Source organism: Dermacentor albipictus, chromosome 1, assembly GCF_038994185.2.
Source record: "Dermacentor albipictus isolate Rhodes 1998 colony chromosome 1, USDA_Dalb.pri_finalv2, whole genome shotgun sequence".
Taxonomy (NCBI): Eukaryota; Metazoa; Arthropoda; class Arachnida; order Ixodida; family Ixodidae; genus Dermacentor; species Dermacentor albipictus.
Window position 1 is genome coordinate 405,734,071 of NC_091821.1, and position 26,158 is coordinate 405,760,228.

At 46.3% G+C, this 26,158-nt stretch overlaps 2 protein-coding genes across 2 annotated transcripts in view; one reads left to right on the forward strand and one right to left on the reverse strand.

Annotated features, from left to right (window-relative positions):
- The window catches only part of LOC139054690 (endochitinase-like), a 36,440-nt gene extending 25,485 nt beyond the window's left edge, over positions 1-10,955 (forward strand). Inside the window, exon 10 of the mRNA XM_070532137.1 lies at positions 8,491-10,955. Within this exon, the coding sequence (XP_070388238.1) occupies positions 8,491-8,985 (495 nt within the window). The 3' untranslated portion in view covers positions 8,986-10,955. The remainder of the gene's footprint in view (positions 1-8,490) is intronic.
- Positions 1-26,158, reverse strand: part of LOC135903541 (uncharacterized) — a 267,224-nt gene that overhangs the window by 77,127 nt on the left and 163,939 nt on the right. The window lies entirely within an intron of this gene.

A 26,158-nucleotide genomic window follows, 5' to 3' on the forward strand; every position in this document is an offset into this window, starting at 1 on the left:
TCTCTTATTGTTTATCTAATTGCTTTCTTCAAGTGCTTATGCAGAACTGATTACGTGTTTCTCCGAGCGCCGAATTATGTCGGGCGCTGAATCCATCCGCTCCTAGCCGCGCTACCTGTGCGAGTTGGCCCCGCGCCAGCTGTGCCGATGACGTCATCCGCAGCATCGCTCGCTAATTCTCCTCTTTGTCATCCATGATCCACCGTGACAGCTGAGCAGCTGACGTCATTCTTGGGGCTGTGCAAACTTTTGTCGCCGAGATTCACACACCCGCATCGCGAATCTTCAAAGTGGGTGCATGTGTGCACACGTGTAAAAATTACAGCAGAACTCGCCTCATGATAGATGTGGACGTTCATGCGGTTAGAATTGAAAAAAATGTAGCGACTCACCGTATTGCCAACGCCGAGAAATGTGTGCAGCCGGGCTATTCTCTTATGATTTCCATTTCACACGCTTCGCCGTCCAGCGACGCCGCCGCGAAGTCTATGCGTGGCGAGGGTTCGATTGAGCCGAGCAACGGGACAATTTTACAGGAGCTTTTTTTGTCATTGAAAAGCGGCACAAGTCTTGTGGCACATACCCATTGATCCAAGTTGGTGTCAAAAAGGTTCATTGAAGATCGACGCAGACCAAGTCGCATGGACCCAGTGCGCCAAGCAGCTGGCATCAAGAGGCCCCGTGAACAGCGACGCATACCCAATTCCACGTACCCACTTACCCAAGAGGGCATCATACAGGTTCATTAAATCGCAACGCATACCTACTGCCATATTCCCAGTGACCAATGGTGGTTCAACGGTTGTTTCCGAACCTGTTCCCTCAGCAAAGCAACTCAATGGGCTATTCATTTCCATGGGCTACCCAGTGACCCAAGTTGCTGGTAAAATTGATGCCGGACAAAATTAAAGTTTTCACCACCACCAGATGCTGATGGATGGATGGATGGATGGATGGATCCTGGAAGCTGCCTGAAGTAGCTTTAATGATGCTAATCGCAAACAACAAAGGGTATGCATGAAGGCTAACCAGAAAAAACGCTGGTGTGCCACATTTCATGGGGGAACGGCAATCTACAAAAGAAAGGAAGGGAGGAAGATGAATATCAAAGCGGAACACGGGGCACAAAATTGAAGTGGCACACATCACAATCACAGCCCGTCACACGTCGCTATAACAGGTCTATAGGCCATAGGAAGCGAATTATCAGGCCACACGTTCGTTGTGACCACTGTCCGATTATTTCTTGCTCTGGCAGTGGTCGGAAGTCCATTGTCCTTACCGTAGCACATAGCACCTGCCTCTTCGTACCATAATGGGGGGCAAGAAGATTAGAGATGGTTCCACAAGGGTCGCGGTTAGGGCTGTCGGCCCATCCAATTAGGAACGAGTATGACTTGGTGAACGTGACACCAAGTCACAGCCGGTACAAGAGTTCCTACACGTCCTCGCTTTTTTCATAGGGTTTCCTTTTTCACAAGAAAATCACTATACGGCATAATAAGTACCTATGTCACATTAAGCAATTATTCTTGACGAAATCCAGCGTCGCATGGATAAATTGGAAGATAAGCGATGGAAAACATTCTGTCAGTCGCTTGATCCCCGAAAATCGCTCTCGCACATATGGAGAACGGTTAGGGGTCTTCGCTCATCTCCGCATCAAAGGAAGCCCTTCGCTGCTCTGGCCCTCTACCAACTCCGCTCGGAACTTCAATTGGCTGAAGAGTTCTGTGCACGGATTGCTGGGTCCGTGGCCATCATTACTGACGCAGCATTGACTGACATCCCTGAGGCACGTGTACCAGAAATCAACGTGCTCTTTTCCCTCGAAGAGCTCGATGCTGCGTTGGCGACTTGCAGGCGTTCTTCGTCACCAGGACCTGATGGCATCACGTATGCTGCCCTATGCCACCTTGGACATGACGCACGTGATGAGCTTCTCAACTACTACAATGAGTCTTGGCAGAACGGCGCCGTTCCTAAACAATGGAAATCGAGCCGCTTGATCCCCATTCTGAAACCTGGAAAGTCACCGCTTGAGATCTCATCATATCGTCCGATTGCGCTTTCGAGCTGCGTCGGCAAAGTAATGGAAAGAATGATTCTTGCCCGATTGGAATGGTACCTAGAACGATTCAACATCTATCCGAACGCCATGACAGGCTTCCGTCGAGGTCGCACGTCCATAGACAACGTCATTGACATCGTAACATGGGTCCAAAATCAAAAAAGCCTCAAGCGCCTGTCTGCGGCACTTTTTCTGGATATAAAAGGAGCCTACGATAACGTCGCCCATGAGGCCATACTAAACTCACTTGAGGCTGTTGGAGTTGGTGGCCGGATGTATCAATGGATTCAAGACTATTTGACTGAAAGGCGTTTTTTTCTTACAGACCGAAGACGGCCCAACTTCAGACCATTACATCTGCCGTGGTGTGCCGCAGGGTGGAGTGTTGAGCCCTATTTTGTTCAACCTCGTCCTGGTAGGACTAGCGGATTACCTACCGCAGACAGTACATGTCTCAATATACGCCGACGACATTTGCATCTGGGCCTCTGCGGTGACTCGCCCTCAGCTAAGAGCCAGGCTTCAGCGGGCGGCAACCATGACGGCTTCTTATCTCCGAGAACTAGGCCTCAGTGTGTCTACTGAAAAGTGCGCATTACTTGGCTTTACGCGGAAACAAATGTCATCGTATCCTGTTACCATCAATGGTCAAGCCGTATTCTATGTTAAGACGCATCGCTTTCTGGGCGTCATCATCGACCGCAACCTCTCGTGGAGCCCTCACTGCGTCTATCTGAAGAAGAAGCTAGTCGCCATTGCTCAGGTCTTCAAATTTCTATGCGGGAAAAACTGGGGTACACCAGTCCATTCTATGTTGCAGCTGTACAGGGTTTTGTTTCTCGGACTCCTACGTTACAGCCTACCAGTGTTGTCAAATGCCTGCAAGACGAACTTTCGCGCCTTGGAGAGCATACAAGGTCAAGCCCTACGCACGTGTTTGGGGCTGCCTCGGTGCACGTCAACAGCAGCAACAATTGCCATCGCAGGAGACCATACAATCCAGACACATGTAGCTGTCGACTCTCTCAGAGCGCACATTCGCCACCTGTCAAGGATCCCCGACCACCATTTATCCTCCCTACCAGCCGAGAGACCTCAGGCGACCTTTTCACGAGTGATTAACGCTCATCAAGAGTACATACCAGCAAGTTTTACACCGGCGGCGAAGCCTTCCTCCCCCCTGTGGTGCCTGCGACAGCCTCAAGTGAAATTTGATATTCCTGGAATTACAAAAAAGTCCAATCATACATCGCCGGCTCTGAAGCAACTTACACTCCTATTACTGCACCAGACGTATCATGACCGCATACACATATATACCGATGGTTCAACCTCACCTACCAGCTCAACTGCCGCATTCGTCGTTCCAGCCAAGAACGTTACAGTTAAATTCAAACTGTCGCACACGACTACGTCGACATCGGCAGAACTTGCAGCTCTCCATGCCGCTATGATGTACATCACCGAAGAACCAACAGAGCAATGGGTCGTATTTTGTGACTCTAAGGCAGCCCTTCACAGCATCAAGTCCGCGTTACGTCACAGAAGTTACGAGCAAATGACATCTGAAATCAGGGAACTGCACCACCATGCTCTGGAAAGGGGACACCACATTGTATTTCAGTGGATTCCGGCTCACTGTGGCATCGTCGGCAACAACCTAGCTGACAAGGCTGCCCGGTGTGCCCACGAAGATACAAAGACGCGTCCAACACCTTTGGCGAGGTCGGACGCTGCCAGAGAACTTCGCCTACTTGCGCGCAAGAAGTCCCAAGATCTCTGGACATCAAGTGGCTTCAATTGCAGATTACGTAAACTGGACCCCACGCTACGGCTCCAACTGCCATCTAGCCTTTCCCGCGGCGAAGCAACCTTGTTGTGTCGCTTGTGGTTGGGAGTGGCGTTCACGAACGCATACTCCTACCGTATGGGAATGGCCGAGAGCCCGATGTGCGACTCCTGTGGGTGCGAGGAGTCCATCGAGCACCTATTGTGTACCTGCCCTCGCTACGATGTCCAACGCCTCCCTCTGCGAGCAACTTTACACAGACTAGACTCGAGACCGTTCACCGAGTCAAAGATACTCGGACCGTGGCCACAACCGTCACTGGCTCGAAAAGCGATTCGTGCACTAGTGCGGTACTTGAAGTGCACGGGCTTAAGAGACCGCTTATAGTGTCATTGTGTAAGGTGTCCCTCCCACATGTACTCAGTGCTGACTCTCTCCCTTTCTTCCCCTTTCTATTCCCCTTTCCCCCACCCCCAGTGTAGGGTAGCAAACCGGATGCTGTTCTGGTTGACCTCCCTGCCTTCGCTCCCCTTGCTTTCTCTCTCTCTTCTCTCTTGACGTAAATTATATCTTAGTTAACAAAGGTAACGAATCATCATCAAGATTTTAATAAATTCGTGCAACATCAATAGCGCCCCAATTGTCATCCGACAGGGACCGGGCACTGCACCTCTAGAAACAGTGTAGTTCTTAAGCTGACGAAGGAGAGATGGTTATCGAACTTAACCTCCGGTCATATCTGGCATGGTACACACACTCCGTAGCAGGCTCCCTGTAGCATTATGTGCGCTTTAAACAGCCTCTCAGTTGAAGTTCGCAAAAGTATCTGTATCTGGTGAGGGTGTGGGATGTGGCAGGCCGCATCATAAACATATACACCTAATATATTTCTTTTTTATTACTATGCCAATATCGCCAAATAATCTTAAACATTTCAATTCCAATATTCATTTCTTGCACATTCGGACTCGATCAGAGTTCGAGTCCCATTTTTTTTAAGGAGCTGTTCCAGATTCTCGCTCTCTAAACACGGCAATTTTCCGCGCAGGTGTCACCATTGCCATGTATCGAAAACGTGCTGACACTTACAATCTTACCGTAATACCACACCATTAGGCGCCAGTGATGCTTACTTCGGTAAAAGCTCCTTCAAAATATCATCAAAATTTCAGAAAGATAAGCAATGGCATTTGATAAATTCAGAATGACGCCCAACAAACTACTGTCACTGCCTTTGTTATTATTTGTAAAGAATTTTGGTCCCTGTAGACACTATTGCCAATATTAAACGACCTTCCCAGTAAGTACATTTTCTTTTCGTATCAATTACTTTTATTTTCCTTCCCGAAGCAAGGGTGATGTTAAACGTGCGCTTCTTTTTATACGCGTGAGAGTATTAAGGAAGCCAGGAAAAATGCCGTATTGATACATTGGCAGCGAAGCGATAGCACTTTGTTACTAGCCATGACATTTTATTTAGTACTTCTGGCCCTCTATTTATCTGGTAAATGGAGCATCGGGGTCGCCTCTTACGTGAACTGCGAGGAAAGTCTTTTCGGCGTATGCGGTATCGTCGAGGGCAACCAACTATTCCCCTATATATTATATATATATATATATATATATATATATATATATATATATATATATATATACATATATACATATATATACTTCGCTATATATACACTTCGCTGACTTGAAAGGTTGATGTATTCATATGTATGTGTCCATTGTAACCACAACCAAGAGCACGTTGTGAAATAATGCTTAGACTGGAAATGAGATAAAACTGCGTCTAGCCCTCAATAATTTACGCGGTCCCAGATCCCTAATCATTGAGCAATTCTGCCGTTCTTAGTATTGCCTTCGGGTTCATCCCATTGTAATTATTTTATTCGTCGTCATTGAAGCGGTCACCCTTTCCCTCTCTCCGGCGTAGTCGTTTCCATCATAAACACCAAAGCTTAGGGCCGAATTCACAAAGCGTTTTATTTATTTATTTATTTATTTATTTATTTATTTATTTATTTATTTATTTATTTATTTATTTATTTCCTCAAAGGTTCCTTGTTGAGACATCATATGAGGGAGGGGGGGTTAATCGCAAACAAAGATACTACAAGTTACAAAGGGATATTTTCGATAAGCCGCTTGAACGAAAGTCGGTCGATGATAGTGGCAACTTCGGTGGGCAGGCCATTGCAGTCTCCTGTTGTGCGCACAAAACATTATTGCTGAAAAGTCCCTGTATGGGCTTGTGGCGGATATACTGTGTTAGAGTAACTAGCGCGAGTAATGCGATGTGCTCTTTTTATGTACCGGTTGTCCAAAGGAAAAATTGGAAAATTTATGAAAAAGGTGAAGACATGCTATTCTACGGCGTGAGGCTAAGGAGCGTAAGTTTATTTTGGCTTTTAGTGCTGAGATGCTTGAATTGTACGAATAAGTTGACAGGATAAATCGTTTCGCGCGGTTCTGAACCGACTCGAGGGCGTTAATAAGGTTATTGTAGTGGGAGTAAAAAAAACACCGGCATATTCCAGCTTGCACCGCTCGAAAGTTAGAAAAGCAAGTTGTTTAATAGAGGGAGGAGCGAGGAGCGTTTGGTACGTAAGCGTTTTTGCCGCTGGCAGATTGCCTTCGCCAGTATATCCAACATCACGATTTGCTCGCGTCTGGTTTTGCGCACAGCTCTAGCTTATTAACTTTGTATTTAGTGCGGGCACATAACTTCCACACCTTCTTGACCACGAGCACATCTATGGTTTTTGTGTCCCACTGGTACCCCGCGGATCGGCAGCCAATGCGTACGTTGTCGTGCATGACGCGCCTGCGGTTGAACCATCCGAGCATCCTTTCACTCCACAGGTATTGGGAACGATGACAAGCCTCCCATTAGATCTACGACTGCGATTCTCAGAAGCACTGAGTCATTTTCGCAGCGAACAATGCCCTTCTAGGAAGAGCGGATAAACAAACCAATTTGAGCCTCCATGTGAGGACGCTTTATCGTGAGCTTTTGTTTCGGCGTTCGCGGTTTGCAGAACGCTGGGAATGAAACAAAAAAAAAGTTAACGACCACCCCTGGCAACCCAGCTCGCTCACTTGGTGCAAGTCAGGCAACGTTAAATTCTATCATCAAGAGTAGCAATCGCGCATGTGCTAACGCACGCATGCGCGTTGTTCTGTGTGGGGCAACGTCCGCTGTTCGTACGTATATGTAGAAGCACGTGTACGGTGCATGCATGCGTGCGTGTCTGCGCGCTACTTTGCGCTTAGCTGTGTGTATGCATGGTAAACAGACGGCCGCATGTAGTGTTTCTAGCCTCAAAGCAAGTGTATTGAAATTCTTCCTAGAGATTGCAAGGTGTCCGGCAATATAGCAACAGTGTAGCAAGGACGGAGAATATTTCACCATTCGTCCAACTTTTGCAGCGTGACGAAGCCTTCTACGGCAAGAACCTGGTATTATCGCGATTATAGAAACAACATGAAACACAACGAAGCTGACCAAAATAATAAAATCTACTCTGCTAAATTGAAGCCAAACGAAAGCGCCCAGTTAATTTCAGGATGTCGATGCCTGGCCACGAGGAAAATATTTTCGTACGGCTATTTTACAGAGCAAAAGATGTCAATGGTGTTTAGCAGCGCATGCATCTTGTCCTGGGTAAACTAATCAAGTTTAGTTATTTTAATTCTGTAACTATAAATGGCAAATAGTTTTCTCATGCATAGAAGCTTACCAAAAATGCATTTATAATTAAGTCAGAAACGGAGTGAACTGGTGTGTAAGCTACATGCATGCTCGCACAACGTAACATAGAAGTTCAATAAAAAACGAGTTCAAGCCTTTATATGCGCGTGAAACGCCTGCATCAAGTCAGGTTTATTTTGATAATGTGTATAGTCTTAGTAACACCCTAGGGAGAACCGTCAAATAATCCCATCGAGTTAACACACGCCTCGCAGGAAAGGCAAGTGTGCGTTATTTTTTTAGCCTGATGAGCACAAAGAGACACCGCTGAAGTTTTGTCGATAACGCAAATACCTTCGATAGAACCTTTCCATTCGTTTAAGCGGCACATCCTAACACCTAATACCGCTTACGCCATTGTCCATAAAGTACTTCCGTCCTTAGACATGCCGTAGGTACGCAGTAATATTTTTCACACTGATTCTGTTCATTGCGCACTTGTTTTCATACTCTTTACTTTGTAACGCGTATGTGTTCGACTTTTCTGTCTGCTTGAAATACCATAGTCCAGAATTTTGTCCACCGTGTTCTGGCATCTTCCTTATTCACTGCAAGATATGCGGAGTTACGTGCCAGAAAATGCCAGCTAGACTGAAACGTCTTATTTCTAAGGAAAACGACAAAAATAAAACTATTGATAACAAAACACAGTCTGACTTTACGTAACTACAGCAAAAGCCAATCAACTACTAGAGATGACCACTAGCAATATTTGTGCCATTTGTAACACACTGTCAGGGGTCATTATTTTTTTTTTAATAAGTGACAGTTGTCACTAACAAGGACAATCGCAAGGAAGCTGTAAATAAACAAGTGCCATTCTCCCGTTCATCATCTTTCATCTCTGCGCCTTTATTCATTCTTGCTCAGATGGACTACATCATGGGTCAAGGCTACGGCGGCGCCATGATCTGGGCCGTCGACATGGACGACTTCCAGGGAGTGTGCGGCCGCAAGAACGCGTTGATCAACGTCATCTACGAGAAGCTGGCCGACTACGACGTGCCGCAGCCGGAGCCCACAGAACCACCAGTGCGCTCGACATTCGACGACGGCCAGTGGAAAGGGACCACGACTCCGCTGCCCAGCACGGAGACGACCACGTCTAAGGTGGTCGTGCCGAAGAGCTACCCGCGAGACTGCGACAGTCCCACCATCTCATTCATCCCGCACGAAAACGACTGCACCAAGTACTACTGGTGCGTGTACGGCACGCCCATGGTGATGTTCTGCGAGGGAGGCACCGTGTGGAACCAGGACAATGGCAACTGCGACTGGGCCGAGAGAGTGGATAGGCCCGAGTGCAAGCACATCACCAGAAAACCCAAGCGGCCGCACAGGGAGAGTGAAAAAGAGAGCCTGTAGCCCTGTTCACCTCACTATCACATGGTCGACTCGGATGTGGAAGGAAACTACAGTCGGACGTATGGTCTCACTGACAAATTAAGCGGAAGCTGACTCAGTCATATCTCGCAGCGAAAAAAAAAGGCACGCTAATGGTTGAGGCTGGCGGCCTTTGTTGACCTCCCGGTTCTAATTGAATCATCGGTGATGCGTCATTTTCTTCTAGATGCCAACCGTCTCGCAAAGTGTTCAGGAATATTCTCTTCAAGCATCTTGCGCTGTTTTGAGTGATAGTTTTTCGCATCTTGGGGAGTTTTTTACGTCCGTATAACCTGATTTTCCGCAGCTATTAACAAATAATTGAATAACACAAGTCAAGCAAAGACCTTTATTTCTTTTACGCGGCAACTAGGAGGTCGAAGTTCCTTTAGGGCATTGATAACATATGGGAACATAATAATGTTGATACTGCGTTTGGCCGGTAAGGCGTTTTACAAAAAGCCAGATAATCGTGCTGGCTGCAGTAACCAGCAACCTGCATTCAATTCAAGGAAACACTGTATCGTGCCAACGTAGGTCTGTGGCGTAAGCATACCATCATGTTCCATCACGAAAGTATACTAATAGTAACGGGCATTTACGGAGGAGGTTTGCCAGCGCTACAAGCTTTTCATACACCTGTTTTTCGGCACATGATGTATTCCCATCCGTCATGTTTAAGACATCCAACTCTTTTCGACAGGGTAACGCTGTTTCAGCTTCCGTTTAATTGCACCCGTCAGTGGTTGAGAAATTCCTTACAAGAGCACGTTTGCCGGCAGAAAGAAGTTTCATTATTCATGTATTGTGCCTTTAGGGATGAGCTGTGCTCTGCGCGCTACACATTTTTGTTCGTTTCATGTTTCTCCGCGTTTTCGTGTGTGCCGAGTGTTTGTATTTATTGGAAGTAAGGAAACAATAAGACGTTAACTTCATTTAAAACGGTCACCCTTATACTTACTAGCGTTTTCCCACATGCTGAATGCTCTGACGAAAGTTTTACCCAATCATTCGCCTGCTTAATGAATTTCATGTAAACAGTGCCTGCGGCGATTTCTCCAGCCGATACACAGCACTCCATGTACTGCTGTAGAGCCAAGTTGACATAGCTGTTCGTATTCTGACTTCATGTCACGGAAAACAAGACTTCACAAGTTCCATACCACATTCCGATTTTTATTGAGCTGAACGACAGTATTGCCGAGTTTTGTTTGTATTATGTGCTATGAACTCTCTTGTGCTCTTGTGCAGAACGGCCACATCGCAGTTAATATATAGCCGCACTTTGAGTGTAAGCGTATTACAAAGTAACGTTTTTCAAAATGCGTCGTCGCTTATGAATGTTTAGTCAACCTATTCGAGTAAAATTTCAAATGCGCACGTGCGCTAGAAAATCCAATCTGCCACTCACTAAAATATTTTGTTTTAAATTTAAACTACAGTTTAAACAGTGGTTGACATGATAAACACATATTCCTGTCAAGTGAAAAACATATATGCAACGTTCATAATGAGGTTAGGCCACAAATCTAACGCACCACGTATCAGTACCTCATGTTTTTGAGAGCTATGGAAGACTGAAGTCGTTACTTCCAGCTGATGTTCCCCCGAAATTGTAAGGCAACATTTTGTTTTACTTTGCGACAGTAGGCACATTTCGATTTACGTTCAGATTGCAGCTACAAGGTTTCCTAGCGAGTGTCATTCTTTTTGTTTGAGCAACGGCTTGAAGTCAACTTCAGCTGGTGCGAATGGGCCATATCTTATGACTAGCAAAAAGGCTCGTTCATGTCTGTCGTTTACGTATTTACATGCGCTCAGTGCGTGCAGCGAGTTTTCCTTCATTGCGCGACAGATTCCGAAAAATGCTTAACTACAGGACCCGCAACACTAAGGCATGTTTCAAGCATTCTGTTGAACGTATGAATAAAGGCATATTTTGATGACTAGAATTTTCGTTCATTTCTTGGTGTCCTATTCGCTTGCTAACATTCTTTCAAGATTATTATTTTAATGCCTCAGAAGAATGCACAAAACGCTTTCGATGAGGCAGTAATAACACGAAACTATCTTTGCGACCATTTCACAACACTGTACAAAATGAAAGGTAGAAGATCACAAAAAACTATTTCGTTTGGAAATATTTAAAAATGTGCAAACAAAACATGTAAGTAAAACGGATCTTCAGAACCACGCCACCGAAACACTGCTCATAAGTACCTAAAACAAACTCACATAGTCGAAGGACAAGCCAGGTCAGTTGTTCATCTGTGCTTTGTGCCTGTGATCGAAGCGCCGCTTTCAGAGAAGTGCCAATATACGCCAAGCCTATGCTACCGTTACATTGAGGAGTACAAAAATAACATTTTGGCCTAATCAATTACACGTAAATAATTACGTTTTTTTCGGTAATATTTTCAAATATTCTTTAATTGATCGAATATCCACTACAGCGGTAATCTTGAGAGCAATTCGAACCTACCTCTTACGAATGACTACTAATCTTCAGTTACGGTTTTTGGTGAAACAGAAAGTTAGCCAGCAATATTGAACGCATGTAATCGGTAGCCCACAATTCTACCTGAGAACAATTTCTTTCGTAAACAAAACAAGAACCAATCTACAGAAAACCTCTAACGTGCGAATGATCACACTTGGCAGTGCAGCCGTCGGTCTCCTTTTCAGAATACGTTGGTACTTTATATTTTAACTATGGTGCTTCGTTGTTTTAGTGTGCTTTCTTTTTTAGGAAGATAGTGATCATTTAGCAGTCTTTCGGAAATATGGCTACTGGACGTGCCTTCAGTGCTTTCCTATGTCACAAAGAAATAAGTCCGCAAGCCAGAGAAATAGAAAAATGAAGACTGGGAACCTGAAAATAGAACATGGTCCGGAAAACACGAAATGAGGCTTCGTTATCGTTATTATCCACTAAAGGTGCCAAAAGTACAAGTGCCCACGAAAGTGGTACCTTCGTCAAGTCATATTTAAATCTACCATACAGCTGATTTACTTATTCTCAATAGAGAGCCTGAGAAGATTAAGTAATGTTATGATACCTTTTTTTAATTCTTACGGAATTCCACAACTTCATGCGGATTCCTCTTTTCAGTTCGTTCCCTTCACCGAGGAGTAATTAATATGAAACTTTCCGTCATTGATATATTACCCGACCCCAAAAACTGCCCTTCAGAGCCTGTAACACTTGTAAGTGGGCTTGGAAATCAGTGTCTGCGACCCGTCCACTTTTTAAATATAGCACCGCAATTCTGCTGTATAGTTGACTCTGTATAGCACATGTTTCTAGCTGTTATTGCAACTAGAAATGTGTCTTTGTTGTATTTTTGTTCCTAAAGATATTACATTCTACCCTCTTCGTCTGTTATGGGCGTACAACTTACATACTTGGGTGGACCAGAATGACATGGAGAAACAAGAGTTTAAGTAAGGCCAGTCTACACCGTGGTACTTGAAGCCTCAACGAGAACCATCGAGGTGCCAACATCAGGCGAAACACCCATTTTATCATTATATCTTTCTTTTTCAAAGACGGCATATTCTTGAAACGGTTAACAGCAAGACTATCCTGGGAATATCCCAAGAACATCCTGTGAGGCGTGTCATGAAAACTGCAGGCAAAATTCATTTTAGCAGCGCCTTTGGCTATAAATAGGTTAATCTTGCAGTAGTGTGTTGTGTAACGTCCAGCATTTCGTCGGGCCTTCTATCACATTCCTGATCAGGCCAGCGACCGGATAGACGGTTCCGAATACGGTGGTCTTGGACTCGCTCTTGGCTTTCGCCAAGAAGGCACAGCTCCCAAATCAGCTCAAAAGACGGCCCACGTTTCTCATTCCACCTAATAGCTATTCGAACCTGTCCTAATCACGATAAAAAACGCGTTGGTCATCTCCATCACACATATATCACACTGCAATAGCACGCAAAAATTTCTGCAATTTTTTGTTGTAGAAACTCGCGTCAAATATCTGCCTGCAATCACTGGTGCAGTGGACACAAATAACACATAAAGGTATGAAGAACTGAAGATGATATAATATAAGGCTGTTCATCAGCCAAGTTGCGATTTTTCTGCTTTTTGTCACTCTGCAGCGTAATAAAATTTTCCTAATGTTGAGCACCAAACTAATAGTGGGTACAAGAATCATTGTGCAAACACAGTAAGGGGATCTGAGTGCAAGGCGAGGTTCTGTACTAGTGAGGTCGACCTCAATCTCTCTTTGACGCGCCCCTCAGGAAGTAAGGCATGGTTTATGTAAGGTAAGCAACTGGTAGAAACTCTGTGATTGAGGTGAATAATCATCACCTCAACTTCACGTGTAAATCTGAAGTTGAATGAGGCCGAGTGCTCGCCGAGGTTAAAATTTGAAGTCAAACATTCCTGCCCACTCGCTTATGTGCATATCTGCTACTCGTTATAGAATGAGCCGGCAGTACTTAGTGGACCTTCTTCTTAGGCAAACATTTACGTCATCAGAATATGCCCCTGTGGAGGTATAGTGTATCAACGTCATACGACATGTTTTCATAGCACATTTTGCAGCTGAAAGCTCCTGCTGAACAAACTGCTTCTTAAAGTATTATGTTAAATTCATTGTCTTCTGGCTTTAAGCCGTCTGTGTCAGAGACATCAGAAGTCTTTTATCTAGGTTTAAGGCATGAAAAACAAAAATGAACAAGTAGATTCGACACTGAGTGGCCAACCTCCAATTCGTAAAGTGAGGTTGACTTTGAGTACTCAATCTTTGTGTCAGTAATGACGTTGAGAACAGGTTGAGGCGAAATCCCCGGCAACCGCTGCAAGTTGAGGTGTGGTGTCCGGAAAACACACAAGCCTCACGAGATGAGGCTCAGCAACGTCGTCAAACCTGGTCGACAGCTTTGTGAAATTGTTTGTCCACCATTGCAGGACACCGTGCTCCTCTCTAATAGAAATGTAAAAGGAGGGTGGCACCCTATTGAGTACGCTGGCTCCTTCTTTGCTTCAAGTGTGAAAAAAAATTGGCTGTGGCCTAGCTCAGCTAATCCTGGATATGCAAAGCAAAAGCTCGGTTTAGCCTAGTTAAGTCTTGCTTTCGCTTCGTTTACCTTTGATTTAGCTGTAATTAGTATACATAGGTATACAATCATCGTTAAGTCAGGTATGACAACTGTGCCTAGGTCGGTGGCAAGACAGACTGTGATCGGACTTGCGTAGACACGCATCGTTCGACGGTGTGACGCCTGTTGTGCCACAGGGAAAGCGCAAGTGCTAGACATGCAAAGAGACGCCGCGAACATGGACAGCGTCGAAGCACAAATGGACAGGGCGCGAACTCGGTCGCTACGTTGATCTCAACGGTGCGACGCTTGTCGCATTCCGGGCCCTCTCCAGCGAAGCAGCTCACCGGGCGATATCCGCAGGGTGCTCAGACGCCGCTTGGCGACGACTGCTCAAAGCCTCCCGCTCCCGCGCAACGCTCAGAGAAGACGGCCCGGCCTCACTCTCATCCATGGCCCATAGAGTTTCCTACAGTAATTTTTGTATGAAACTCTATGCCATGGCCAAGCTCGCACTCGTACTGACTGGGCGAGCGCGGCGCTCCTCTTAGCCAGGCGCACGGCGAATCACGTGGTCAGGAGGCGACCCTGCTGCGGAGAGCGCATATGCCTCCGGCGGGATGCGTTACCAAGGCTACGGCGCAGCTGCGGTCAAATGAAGGTCAAATTGACGGCGATGGTGAAACTGGGCTCGATGCGGTTAGTGAAGCCTTCGCTTTAAAAGAAAATGGGAAGTTTCATCCTAAGCGCGAATCATTGACAGTGATAGAAACATGCAGCGTTGCTCTATAACTGCAAGGACGACGTTGCAGCTATGGAAGAATAAACTTGACAACCCTGAAGCCTACCCATAAAAATATATGAAGGAGAGGTAGGCCTTTGTCAGGTAATAGGCAGGCTGTAGCCTCTAGTCGCCTCGCGGTGGCGGGTCTGCTAACGTATGCTTCGGTGGTTTCATGTTTCGCTTCTTCCAGGACACGAAGGCGATAAGATGAAAATTCGTAAAAACAACAATTGCACAGCTCCAACCCCTTTGAAAGACCACGTAACAACGTTACGCATTTGAGGCGTTTGCGCAGATGTTGATGCTGAGGTCTGAGGTTGCTGGCTGAAAAGTTAGACCATGTTCGCGCGTTCTGCGCGTGTTTCGAGGCGAGAGCTCGGGCGACTAATACCGTGGTATAGTAAGCTCAAGTGCCTCCTTGGAAATGCTATGGTCATGCGCCAGGCTCCTTAGCCTTCTTCCATATGCTTTAAGCAGCACACCTGAAGGGAATTACGACGCGCAGGGCACTACAACACCGTCTATTTCTTCCGGCTTCATGACTGTAAAAAGCTGGTCACAAGCTGGTCACAATGATATTGGTGTCCCGAGTTGAGTGTAGTTCATTTCTGGCTATAGCGATATGAAATGAACCCCTTTTCACTTCGTGCGGTGCGTACACAAGAAGGGGGACGCGGTGACAGGGCGCAAAAAGCGAGAAGGTGCTACCAAAATCAGAAGTGCGAGGTGTTTGGGAAGCCCTGTCGTTATATTAGCTCCTCTAAGTGGAATGCCACGCTGCTTATATCCGTAAACTTGTACGTTTCGCCTCATTTCGTCAATAATTCCATGTCAGTGCTACATGGTTTCTACTTATTTGAAGTGAACGACGATCGAGCACTCGCCGTATATCTGCAGACGTAAAAAAATTTACCGTTCCGGTAAATAAATCGCTATTCGCGAAGTGTTTGGCACTGTCTTTCGCCCAAGCAGCCATTCGTAACGTGTAACGGTAATGTCGGTGGTGTTGCGTTCTCCAGGGTAGCGCACCCTACCACTGCCAATCAGTTGTTGTGACGCCTGTTTCTCGAAGCCCGACCGGCGTTACTATTGGGTAGCATGGCTTCGTCGGCAGGCTGCAGGCGTCCGGTAGACCATGGCGACCAGGCAAGGACGAGACGATGGCTAGTGCAAAACTTGCACTGTGTATTCAATGGTTGGTGAAAAATGAGAAGAAGATAATGAAGTGTAAAAGTACATTGCGGAGGCCTTTTAAATAGGTATCACTAAAATCGTAGGCGGGATCTTGTTCACGTCAACGTCGCATGAAGGCACTGAGTCGGCTTGTGGATGGGCGGCTCCCACTTTCGGTGAGCCTGTACGGGCCCGCCTCCGAAGGTGGCACTCCGCAGGTGACGTTGTAAGTCCTCGTCGCGGCTTTGCAGCTGCTCTCACTTTTTGGTGAGCCTGTAGGTCCGAGATTGGCGGCTTGATCCTTCCTTCTAGCCGACATTCGCTCGCAGAAGTTCTCCTGTAGAGCTTGGCAGTTCGTGGAAAGGGTCCCTCTTTGAGTCAACCAGTTTGTGAATAGTGTTCTCCCGCACACACACCAAGGGGCCTGTAAACACTGCGGGCACCAGCGAGAACGGCAACCCCTCGATACAACCATAGCAAATTAGGCATCCATCCTTCGTTCCGCTTAGGCATGCACATACACTGCGCAAGCACTGCGGGGAACCTGCCAGACCAGTCATCCACTCGAGACAATCATGGCAAATCAGGAATCCATCCTTCGTTCCGGTTGAGCAGGGTCCTTCTAGCGTCCTTTCTTTTTCCGGGGTGTTACAAGCCAACCGTAACAGCCGGTGCCGTAAAATCTCAGGAGCCACGTGCAGTGATTGCAGCCACTCTTGCTAAGATTAATAGGCTGGGATACCGACAATGGATTTCGAAAACAGCAGGCAACTGTCATTGATATTTTGCTGTGAAAGCATCGAGATTAACATCTAAAGGAGATACAAGTAAAGTTCGGGAGTGATAGCACGAAACAGTGCAGGACGACGACTCGACTGCTTCGAAGTGGGCAGCTGTTGCCTCATAAATGTCACAGTGAATCAAACAAACACTTGAATCGTGATAGTGTGAGAAACTACATGAGTCATGGGCGCCGCCAGTGGCGTTGCAGGCTTCGCACCACGACGCTGCACGAGATGAGACCGACGGGAAACCGCCGGCATTAGTCGGCGCCCAGTGAAACATTAAACCTGCAAAGAGCGCTTCGATACCGTTGAAATTACATCACTCGCAGATTGTGAGTCCTCATATTGTTTTCCAATTTTAGAGCGCAACTCTTAGGTGCTCGTTCCTGGGTTGAGTATCGGCGTCCACCGGCGTAACCGTACAAACGCGCTCGTGAGACTGCTCGCGCGTTCGTCATCGTCTGCCACATGTGGCTCCGATGCCGCTCATCTTGCCAGCATTGCCATACTGCCCCTCCCTCTGCGAAGGCGCTGACGGCACTGGCCTACTGCCAGTCGCTGCGGTGATTTCGGTCTCAAATTTTATGCGAAGCATATTACTAGAGCTCAACCCAGCTCCTCAGGCGCGGCGGTGTCGCCTTCAATACCACGTGACACCGTGACGTCACGACAGAGGAGAAACGGGGCTCCAACTCGCGCCGTCGCTCGCGGCGTCGCGGCGGTATATAAGCAGCTGCGCTTGCCTCTGCTAGACACTCACGAGGTGAGATGCCTCCTGGAGACAGAGCTGCTCGTTGGAATGAGAAGCGAAGGTTGCGGCGTGCTACAGAGACTGTTTCTAGGTGGCTTTGCTACGGCGCAGCGACTACGCACCCCGCATCGGACGCGGTGAGCGTCGAACAACGCAGCGTTCGGCGCGACAACGAAATGTGCGCCTGAGCAAGCGCCGCACGCCTGAGCCGACGCCGACGACACCGGCTTTTCTGCGACACGAGCTCCTTAACGCTGTCGCGTTAAAATAAAGGCTAGTATGCTTCGCATTCTGGGCTTAACCTTAGCTAAGCCACAGCCAGTTTTTTTGCCTCAATATATCGCGAAATAAACACACGTATCGAGCTGCGATCAAATTTCCCATTGAGGAGTTCCGTAATGGTCGAAGACTTTTTTTATTACGATTCAGTGTAAAAAGCATATGCTGTGAATGAAATGTTTCACGATTGTTTTTTGAGCGCTGCAAATCGCGGAAGTTCTGATGGACAAATAAGTTAATACAATTTTATCTGGTAAGAAAAACTACGGCGTTTCAGTAATATAGTATCTAATATAGCATCTGCACTCGCTGACAACTTTTGTGGCAATAATAGAAAGTACACAGGCAAAGCTCCCTCAAGGGAGAACGCTTAAGGAAAGAATCCCGTGGTTTCATCCACGTTAGTTTAAGCTGGGGAAGAGAAAGCATAAACACCTTAATATGCAACCGTTAAAGAAGATAAGACACACCACTGAATGTAGAAGTTTACTTATCTTGCGGCTTTTCCCTTCCGCGTCTGGGCAAACGCACAAACGCGAAACCGTCGCACGTGCAGCTCTGCTGATTCAGCGTCTGTTCCGACCAACCAAAAGCAATGTGAAACGCTGGTCGACTACTTGACGCCGTAAACCCATGTGCAGCAGCCGCGCACCAGTAGCTTTCCTTTCATTGCCACGGAAAGTTGTCCGCAAGTTTGGTATAGCTTAATGAAGCATCAACACTGACCACCACACAGACGAGACCGACAACAACGCGGACGACGTTGAAAGTTAAGTTGAGTGCCAATGCCGCCATGTGGGTACGTGCCAGTATATCCCAAGCATTTACGTCTACGTCAATATGATTGTTATCGTAAAAGATGGCTGTGGCTTAGCTAAGGTTAAGCCCAGGATGCGAAGCATACTAGCCTTTATTTTAGTTGTTGAACCACTGTTTAGCCTGGTGAACTGCTGTTGCTTGGCTATATTTGGTTCGGCTAGACGAAGAAACAACTCATGCGTTACTCTGCTTCGCCTTCAAGAGTGGAACGCGACAGCGTTCCCGTCGACCCGCCAAGGGCTGAAAGAAAATGGGCTACGGCGCAGCGACTACGCGCCCCGCATTGGACGCGGTGAGCGTCGAGCAACGCAGTGTTCGGCGCGGCAACGAAATGTGCGCCTGAGCAAGCGACGCACGCCTAGAAACAGCTCGTTTCTAAGGCAACACCGCATTCACTAGAGGCGCTTTTGTGCCGCTTTGAAGCATCGTACTCGTGGCTCAGTGGTAGCGTCTCCGTCTCACACACCGGAGACCCTGGTTCGATTCCCACCCAGCCCATCTTGCAAGAGTTGAGCCAAAGCCACCTAGAAACAAGCGCAGCTGCTTATATACCGCCGCGACGCCGCGAGCGACGGCGCGAGTTGGAGCCCCGTTTCTCCTATGTCGTGACGTCACGGTGTCACGTGGTATGGCATGGGGTCAAAGGTCATTGAAGGCGACACCGCCGCGCCTGAGGAGCTGGGTTGAGCTCTCGTAATATGCTTCGCATAATAAAATAACATAGATGATGATGATACCATGGAGAAAGAAATCCAACAAGAGCGGACGCTTGACGAAAACTGGCAATAGGAAATAGGCCAAGCTAATTTTAATACAGTCCGTTAGCTTCCGCAAGCATAGGCGCAAAAATGGGAAATGAAGTTAGCAGACACTGATCGATTGGTTTTTTTTTCTTTCCCGCTAAAATTAGAGAGTTTTGAAGATAAATGAACTTTGCGACTTATTTTTCTTGGATGTGTTGCCCAGCGAAAGGCCAGTGGCACGCCCAAGGAGGTTTTAAATTTTTCTCGTCTAGTGCGGCGTGCACGACGGACAGCAGAAGCTAACGGAGTGTTGTACAGAGGCGAGCCGACCACTACGATTTAGGACGGACAAAGCAGCGGGTGAAGACCTCCGGGAAATACACAAAGAGGAAGAGTCCTCTGAAGAATCCACCCCAGCCGCAGAACACAATTATTACAGCTCAATAAAGGTTTCACTCACTCACTCACTCACTCTGGAGCTCGCTACTGCTTACTAGCAGAGGTGACGCCAGCGCTTGCCTGGACTTCACCTCTGAAACAGTGCAGCGCAGGCTCATAACTCTCATAACTTAAGTGATTTTGTTTTGCGAATGTAGATGATACGCTAACCGGAAAAATTTTAAAGCTTTTTGTTTTAACCTCCTTGGACACGCCAGACGCGCTACTTGCATGCGTCATGCCCCAGGCACGCCACTGAAGCGAATGAAGCCGGCTTGCGCATGTGAGCATTCGCGTGTTCGGTGACCCGTTTGTGTTTTTTGGATGTAGCCTGGTTTCTTGGGCTGTCGCCGCGTTCTTGCGTTTCTTCTGCACTTCACGGCACCACTGCACTATTGGACTATGACAAGGTGAGAAATCTCGCTTGATAGTCTCCATGGGCTGCATTTCAAGCAATTTAGGCTTTCGGTACGGAGCCTTTCGTTGCTGCACAGTTAGCAAAAAACAGCTCGGCCGTTGGGACAGGTATGTTTGGCGTGTACTTAATTGTACTGGGACATATTCGCGACGCTATGGGCCCAAACATTAATTATCATCACCTTATTCTTCTTGTTCATCATCATCAGCAGCAGCCTTTTATATGTCCACTGCCGGACGAAGGCCTTTTCCCTGCGATCTCCAATTACCCCTGTCCTGCGCCAATCGATTCCAACTAGCACCTGCGAATTTCTTAATCACCCCGCCTAGCCCTCTGCCGACCTCTATTGCGCTTTCCATTTATTGGCACCCATTACGTAAACCTAATAGTCCATCGGTTATCTAACCTACCCATTACATGACCTGCCCAGCTCCATTTTTTTCTCCTAATGTCACTTAGAATATCGCCTATCCCGTTTGCTTTAGGATCCACATTACTCTATCCCTGTTTCTTAACGTTATCCTTAACATTCTACGTTACATCACTCTTTGTACGGTTCTCGGTTCGGTTCTTGTTTTCGAGCCTATTTGTAAGTCTCCAAGTTTTTTCCCCATATGTTAGCACCGGTAGAACACATTGATTGTACACCAATCTTTTCGATGATAATGGCAAGCTTCCAGTCAGAATCTGACAATGTCTGCCGTATCCGCTCCAACCCATTTTTGCTCTTCTGTAAATGGCATTCTCATGATCAGGGTCCCTTGTGAGTTTTTGACCTAAATAAACGTGCTCCTTAGCAGACTGAAGAGGCCAACTGCCGATCCTGAACTCTTGTTTCCTTGCCCGGCTATCGATCATTATCTTTGTCTTCTACATATGAATCTTCAACGCCACTCTTACACTCTTTCTGTTAAGGTCCTGAATCATTTGTTGTAACTCGTCCCCGCTGTTAATGAACAGGACAATCTCATCTGCAAATCGTAGGTTGCCGATATATTCGCCGTTGATCCTCTCTCCTAAGCCTACCAGTTTCACAGCTTGAATACTTCTCCCAAGCACGCAGTGAATAGCATTGGAGCCGCTTGTGTCTCCTTGTCTGACCCCTTTCATTATAGGAGTATCTTCCTACTTTTCTCGTGTAGAATTAAGGTAGCTGTAGAACATCTGTAGATATTTTCCAATCTATTTAGAGAAATTGTCTATACACCTTGATTACGTAATGCCTCTATGACTGCTGGTGTCTTTACTGAATCACAGGCCTTTTCGTAACCTATGAAAGCCATATAGAGAGGCTGACTCTACTCTGCGGATTTCTCTGTTACCTGATTGATGACATGGATGTGATACATTGTAGAGTATCTCTTCCTGAAACCAGCCTGTTACCCTGGTTGACGGAAGTTCAGTGCTGCCCTTATTTTATTGGAGATTATCTTGAAGAATATTTTATATAGTACTGGATGTAAGCTAATGGGCCTATAATTTTTCAATTCTTTGACGTCTCCCTTTTTGTGGATTAGTAGAATGTTGGCATTCTTCCAATTCTCTGGGACCCTTGAAGTCGATAGATGGTTCGTATAAAGGGCTGCCAGTTTTTCAAGCGTTAAGTCTCCTCCATATTTGTTTAAATCGACTGTTATTCTATCTCCTCCTGCTGATTTTCCTCGTTTCATGCCTTGCAAGGCCCTCTAACTTCATCGCTAGTTATGGGAGGAGTCTGCAACCTGTTCATTGCTACTTCGAATGGAGGTATCGTGGCTGCTCTCGGTACTGTAGAGGCAAATATAGAATTCTTCCGCTGCATTTACTATATCTTCGAGTTTGCTGACAATATTACCCTACTCATCTTTCAGCGCATACATCTTAGCTTGTCCTATACCATGTTTCCTTCTCACTGATTTCATGCTGCGTCCATGTTTTACTGCTTCCTCAGTCTTTCTCAAGTTATAATTTCGAATAACCTGTATTTTCTCCTTGCTGATCAGTTTGGCAGTTCCGCGAATTCTATCTGATCTCTTGATTCGGACACTTTCATTCTTTGTCGTCATTCTTTGTCGTTTCTGTATTAGGTCTTCTGTTACTTAGGAGAGCTTACCTGCTGGTTGCCTTGATGCTTTACCTCTCCCTTCAATTGCTGCTTCTGAAGCCAGCCTAGTTATGGTTTCATTCATTATCACTATATCATCTTCATCTCGCTGTTCTAAGGCTGCGTGTTTGTTTGCAGGTACAAGCCTGAATTGGCCCGCTTTACCCTTATTGCGTCTAGGCTGTCCTGTTTCTTAATGACCAATTTTGCTCTTTCTCTCTTCAAATTGAGGTAAATCCTAGACCTCACTAAACTATGATTACTGCACTTCAATTTACCAAACACTTCTACCTCCTGCACAATGCTGGGGTTGGCCGAAAGTATGAAATCAATTTCATTTCTTGTGTCACCATTGGGGTTTTTCCAGGGCCACCTTTCGTTCCTACACTTCCTGAAGAAGGTGTTCATTATTCGGAGCTCAATGCTTTCCGCGAATTCTACCAGCATCTCTCCTCGAGTGTTGCTGGGCACGCTCGCCGCACCTGGCGTTGTGATGCAGTTAACGAAAAAGCAGCTCGGCCGTGGTGACATTGTTAGCCTCGCAATTGCTGAATCTTAGTGGAAAGAGCTCGTGACGCTTTACCTTACCCCCAACATTATTGTGACTAATTTCGTTACTGTTTGGCATACTTTTGAAGAACCGTTGCCGCACCCGGCGTTGTGACGCAGATGGCGAAAAGTTACTCGGCCGTGGCGACGCAGTATTTTTGCGTGCACTTAATCTTACTAGGACAAGTTATTGACGCTTTCTCTGACGCCCAACATTATTTTAACTACTTTCGTTACTTTTGGGGGTACTTTTGAGGCATGGTTGCCGCACCCGTCGTTGTGACGCAGTTGGCGAAAATCAGCTCGGCCGTGGTTACGCAGTTAGTTTCGCGTGTGCTGAATCCTACGCGGCCAAGTATGTGAGGCTTTCAATGCCCTACCCCCCTCCCCTCTGCAACAACATATACTTTTGTTCGGTACTCCCTCTTGTCACAAACGCGACGAGTGATTACCAAGAGTGATAACCGGGGAGTGTGTTGTTTGTGCCGGCAGAATACGGCGGAACATAACGTTGAGCAGCTCAAAAACCAGCAACCTGAAACTCGAAAATTCCGGCTTCTGAACGACTGAAAACTGGCTTTGCACCCACGCATTTTTCTTGAGTGCGAGTAGAAGGCATTCTCTAAGAGTCTAGCATTTTTTGGCTGGGAGCCTCTGTTGTAGCCACCTCCGTGTACGTAATGTACCATCGCGTCGGCTTAGGCCAAGTTGTGTCGAAAACGCGCAGTCGCCCGTGTATTTGTGCTCTTAAAGAGGAGGAAATAGTGTCCGGGAACTGGAAGTTGCTTGGAAATCAGATGTTTCCTTTATATTTTATGATAGTGTTTGCGATGAGTAAGCTATTTTCTGTGCCATGTATGCGAACTCAGATTGATTTTGTTTGTAAGGCCAGCCGTTCATCACTTTCGCACATTTCACCTCTACATGCAGTATTCCTATAAGGTCTAAATACCAAGCTGACAGATGCTTGTTATTTACTTTTTTTCAGCTGATGGCACCCGGTACAGCTTCATACTGAAACTACTACTGCTTACCTGGTGCCACAACATTGAATAAATGCACAAAAAGCCCAGAACGAGCATTTATACGGAGCAAAACAAATATTTTTTTTTCATTTCCCAACGCGTCTTGCGTCTACATTGGGAAACTGCACGCTGCTCAGATTCTATGGACGCTTGTAAAGGTCATTCGCAATCATATTTACTAAATAATAAAACGATTCCGCACCAAGACAGCGCGCCGTTGAGCAGTAGAAGCAAAACAAATGCCGTGCCGAGCAATGCAGCCTGCGTAACGCATACCAGCTAGCTTTCAAAAAGCGCGCGCCTAAAACCGAAACATGAAGTGTGGTTCAGTTTTTAATACCTGCCAATTTGTGCGCTACTTTCTATTCGGCCGCTGGGCTCTTTGCGAGTATCCACTTTTGTTGAATGCCTTCCTTTATGATGGTGTCATTAAAGTGTGGCATGAAAAAAATAATCAAGAGGCTCGTTCCTTTAGTTTACAAGCCGTCACAAATCACGTGAATTTTACACATAGGTAAGGTTTCATATATATAGTTGTTTCATTGAAAACAGTAATGCAAACGCTCTGCGTCTGCAATATCAGTGCAAGCTTGACGAACATCTACATGGTTTCGTGCGATTACTGTAAATAGTGAATGCGTATCATTCTTTTTCGGTGAAATAAGTATCTCTTACTTGAGCTTGATGTTTATTTTTAACTACCACTGACATTGTCAGGAAGACAAAAAAATTTTATAAGCTGTAAGATCATCCGAGCTGGGTATCTCCAAAATGTTCTCGAAGAAATTTCTAAGGATCAACAAAATCTTTTGTTGTTATTTGTATTGTTGCAGAGCCATTCGGGAGAAGACGGCAGTGTGCAGAAAATTCATAACGCTGTGGCAGGCTTTCTGCTGTAGCTGTTAGTGCATCCCCACAATAGACATATGCATGCCCCTTGATGCGACTAGGGTGGCGTTCCGGGGCACGGAATCCACCAAGCCCATCGACTATGACGTCAAGTTGTAGAAAATGAAGGTAAAAGGGTTTATTTAGCTTAGTTACACGCCTCCTGTGCGGAATCCCACTTCATGCAGGAGCAAGTTAACGTCTCAATTCACATCAGGACCTTCATCTTCTTTCCTAGGCGAGTCGATTAGGGAATCTGAGGACTGTCCAGCCACTAATTACCATCGTCGACTCGGTTTACCACGCCCATGCTATCCATAACCCGCAGTAACTCCGCCTCGAAGAAACTGGTTTGTATTGTGTGGAAGAAAGAAAACATCCGGCGACGCCTGGTTCGTTCGTCGTCGCCCACCCCGTTCTTCGCTCAGTCTGGTGGGTGAAGCGCGGGCTGAGGGCCTTTCGTGGAATCCTGCAACAGACAATTTACACGCTATCTTTCTTTTTCGCTAAGCCTGCAAGCTGAGGCGCGCGCTGAGGTCCTTTCGTGGAATCTTGCAACATCCGGTTTACATGCTGTCTCGAATTGTTATTCCTGTATAAAGTGTTAAGTAAACTTGAGTAGTTGTCACTGAACCCGAGTACCAGTGAATATGTCGTGTGTGAATATGTCTCCGTCTTTAGTCTTTCGTCAATGTACCCTTGTGCTATATCTGAACTTTGCAAGGGAATATCATATCACTTAAAAAAAGCGTTCTTTTACTAGTTTTATAGCCATACATCGATGTGTTCTCTCGAATTCATTATGAAACTGTAATAAAGCTTCTGTTTCTACCTTATAGTTTTCTGAGAAATCAACAATAAAAGAATACATTCCATGGAATGGGACAGAAGGTGTTACTGCTGAATGGATTTCGTCGGTTTCAAGGTGGAGGTCTGCGTCCTCCCTTCCAAATAAACATGGCAACGATAGTCGTTGCACAACGTGTATATCATAAAAGGCGTAGTACAGCGTACTGTACCACTTATTTGTAATAATTTGCCTAGTTTGCCTGTAGTTGTTATAGGGAAATGTTCATTTTTAAACTAGCCAGAAAGTAGCCAGGTAGGCAGAAAAGGTTGCCGCCACGAGCCTTTAAAAGCAGCCAAATCGGCATAATGTAGCCAAACCTGGCAACCTTGCTAGGGTATCACCTATGAACGATATTGCAGTTTTTATAGCGAAGTTGTTAGCCGCTCGTTGGTCGGATTCTGTAGTGTCCATATTAGTGGTCAAAAATGTGGGTCGATCCCGGAGGCTGTGCAATACCAGGCCAACCGCAGCGGAGGTGAAGCATATTTCACGCATTCAGGAAAGGGAAG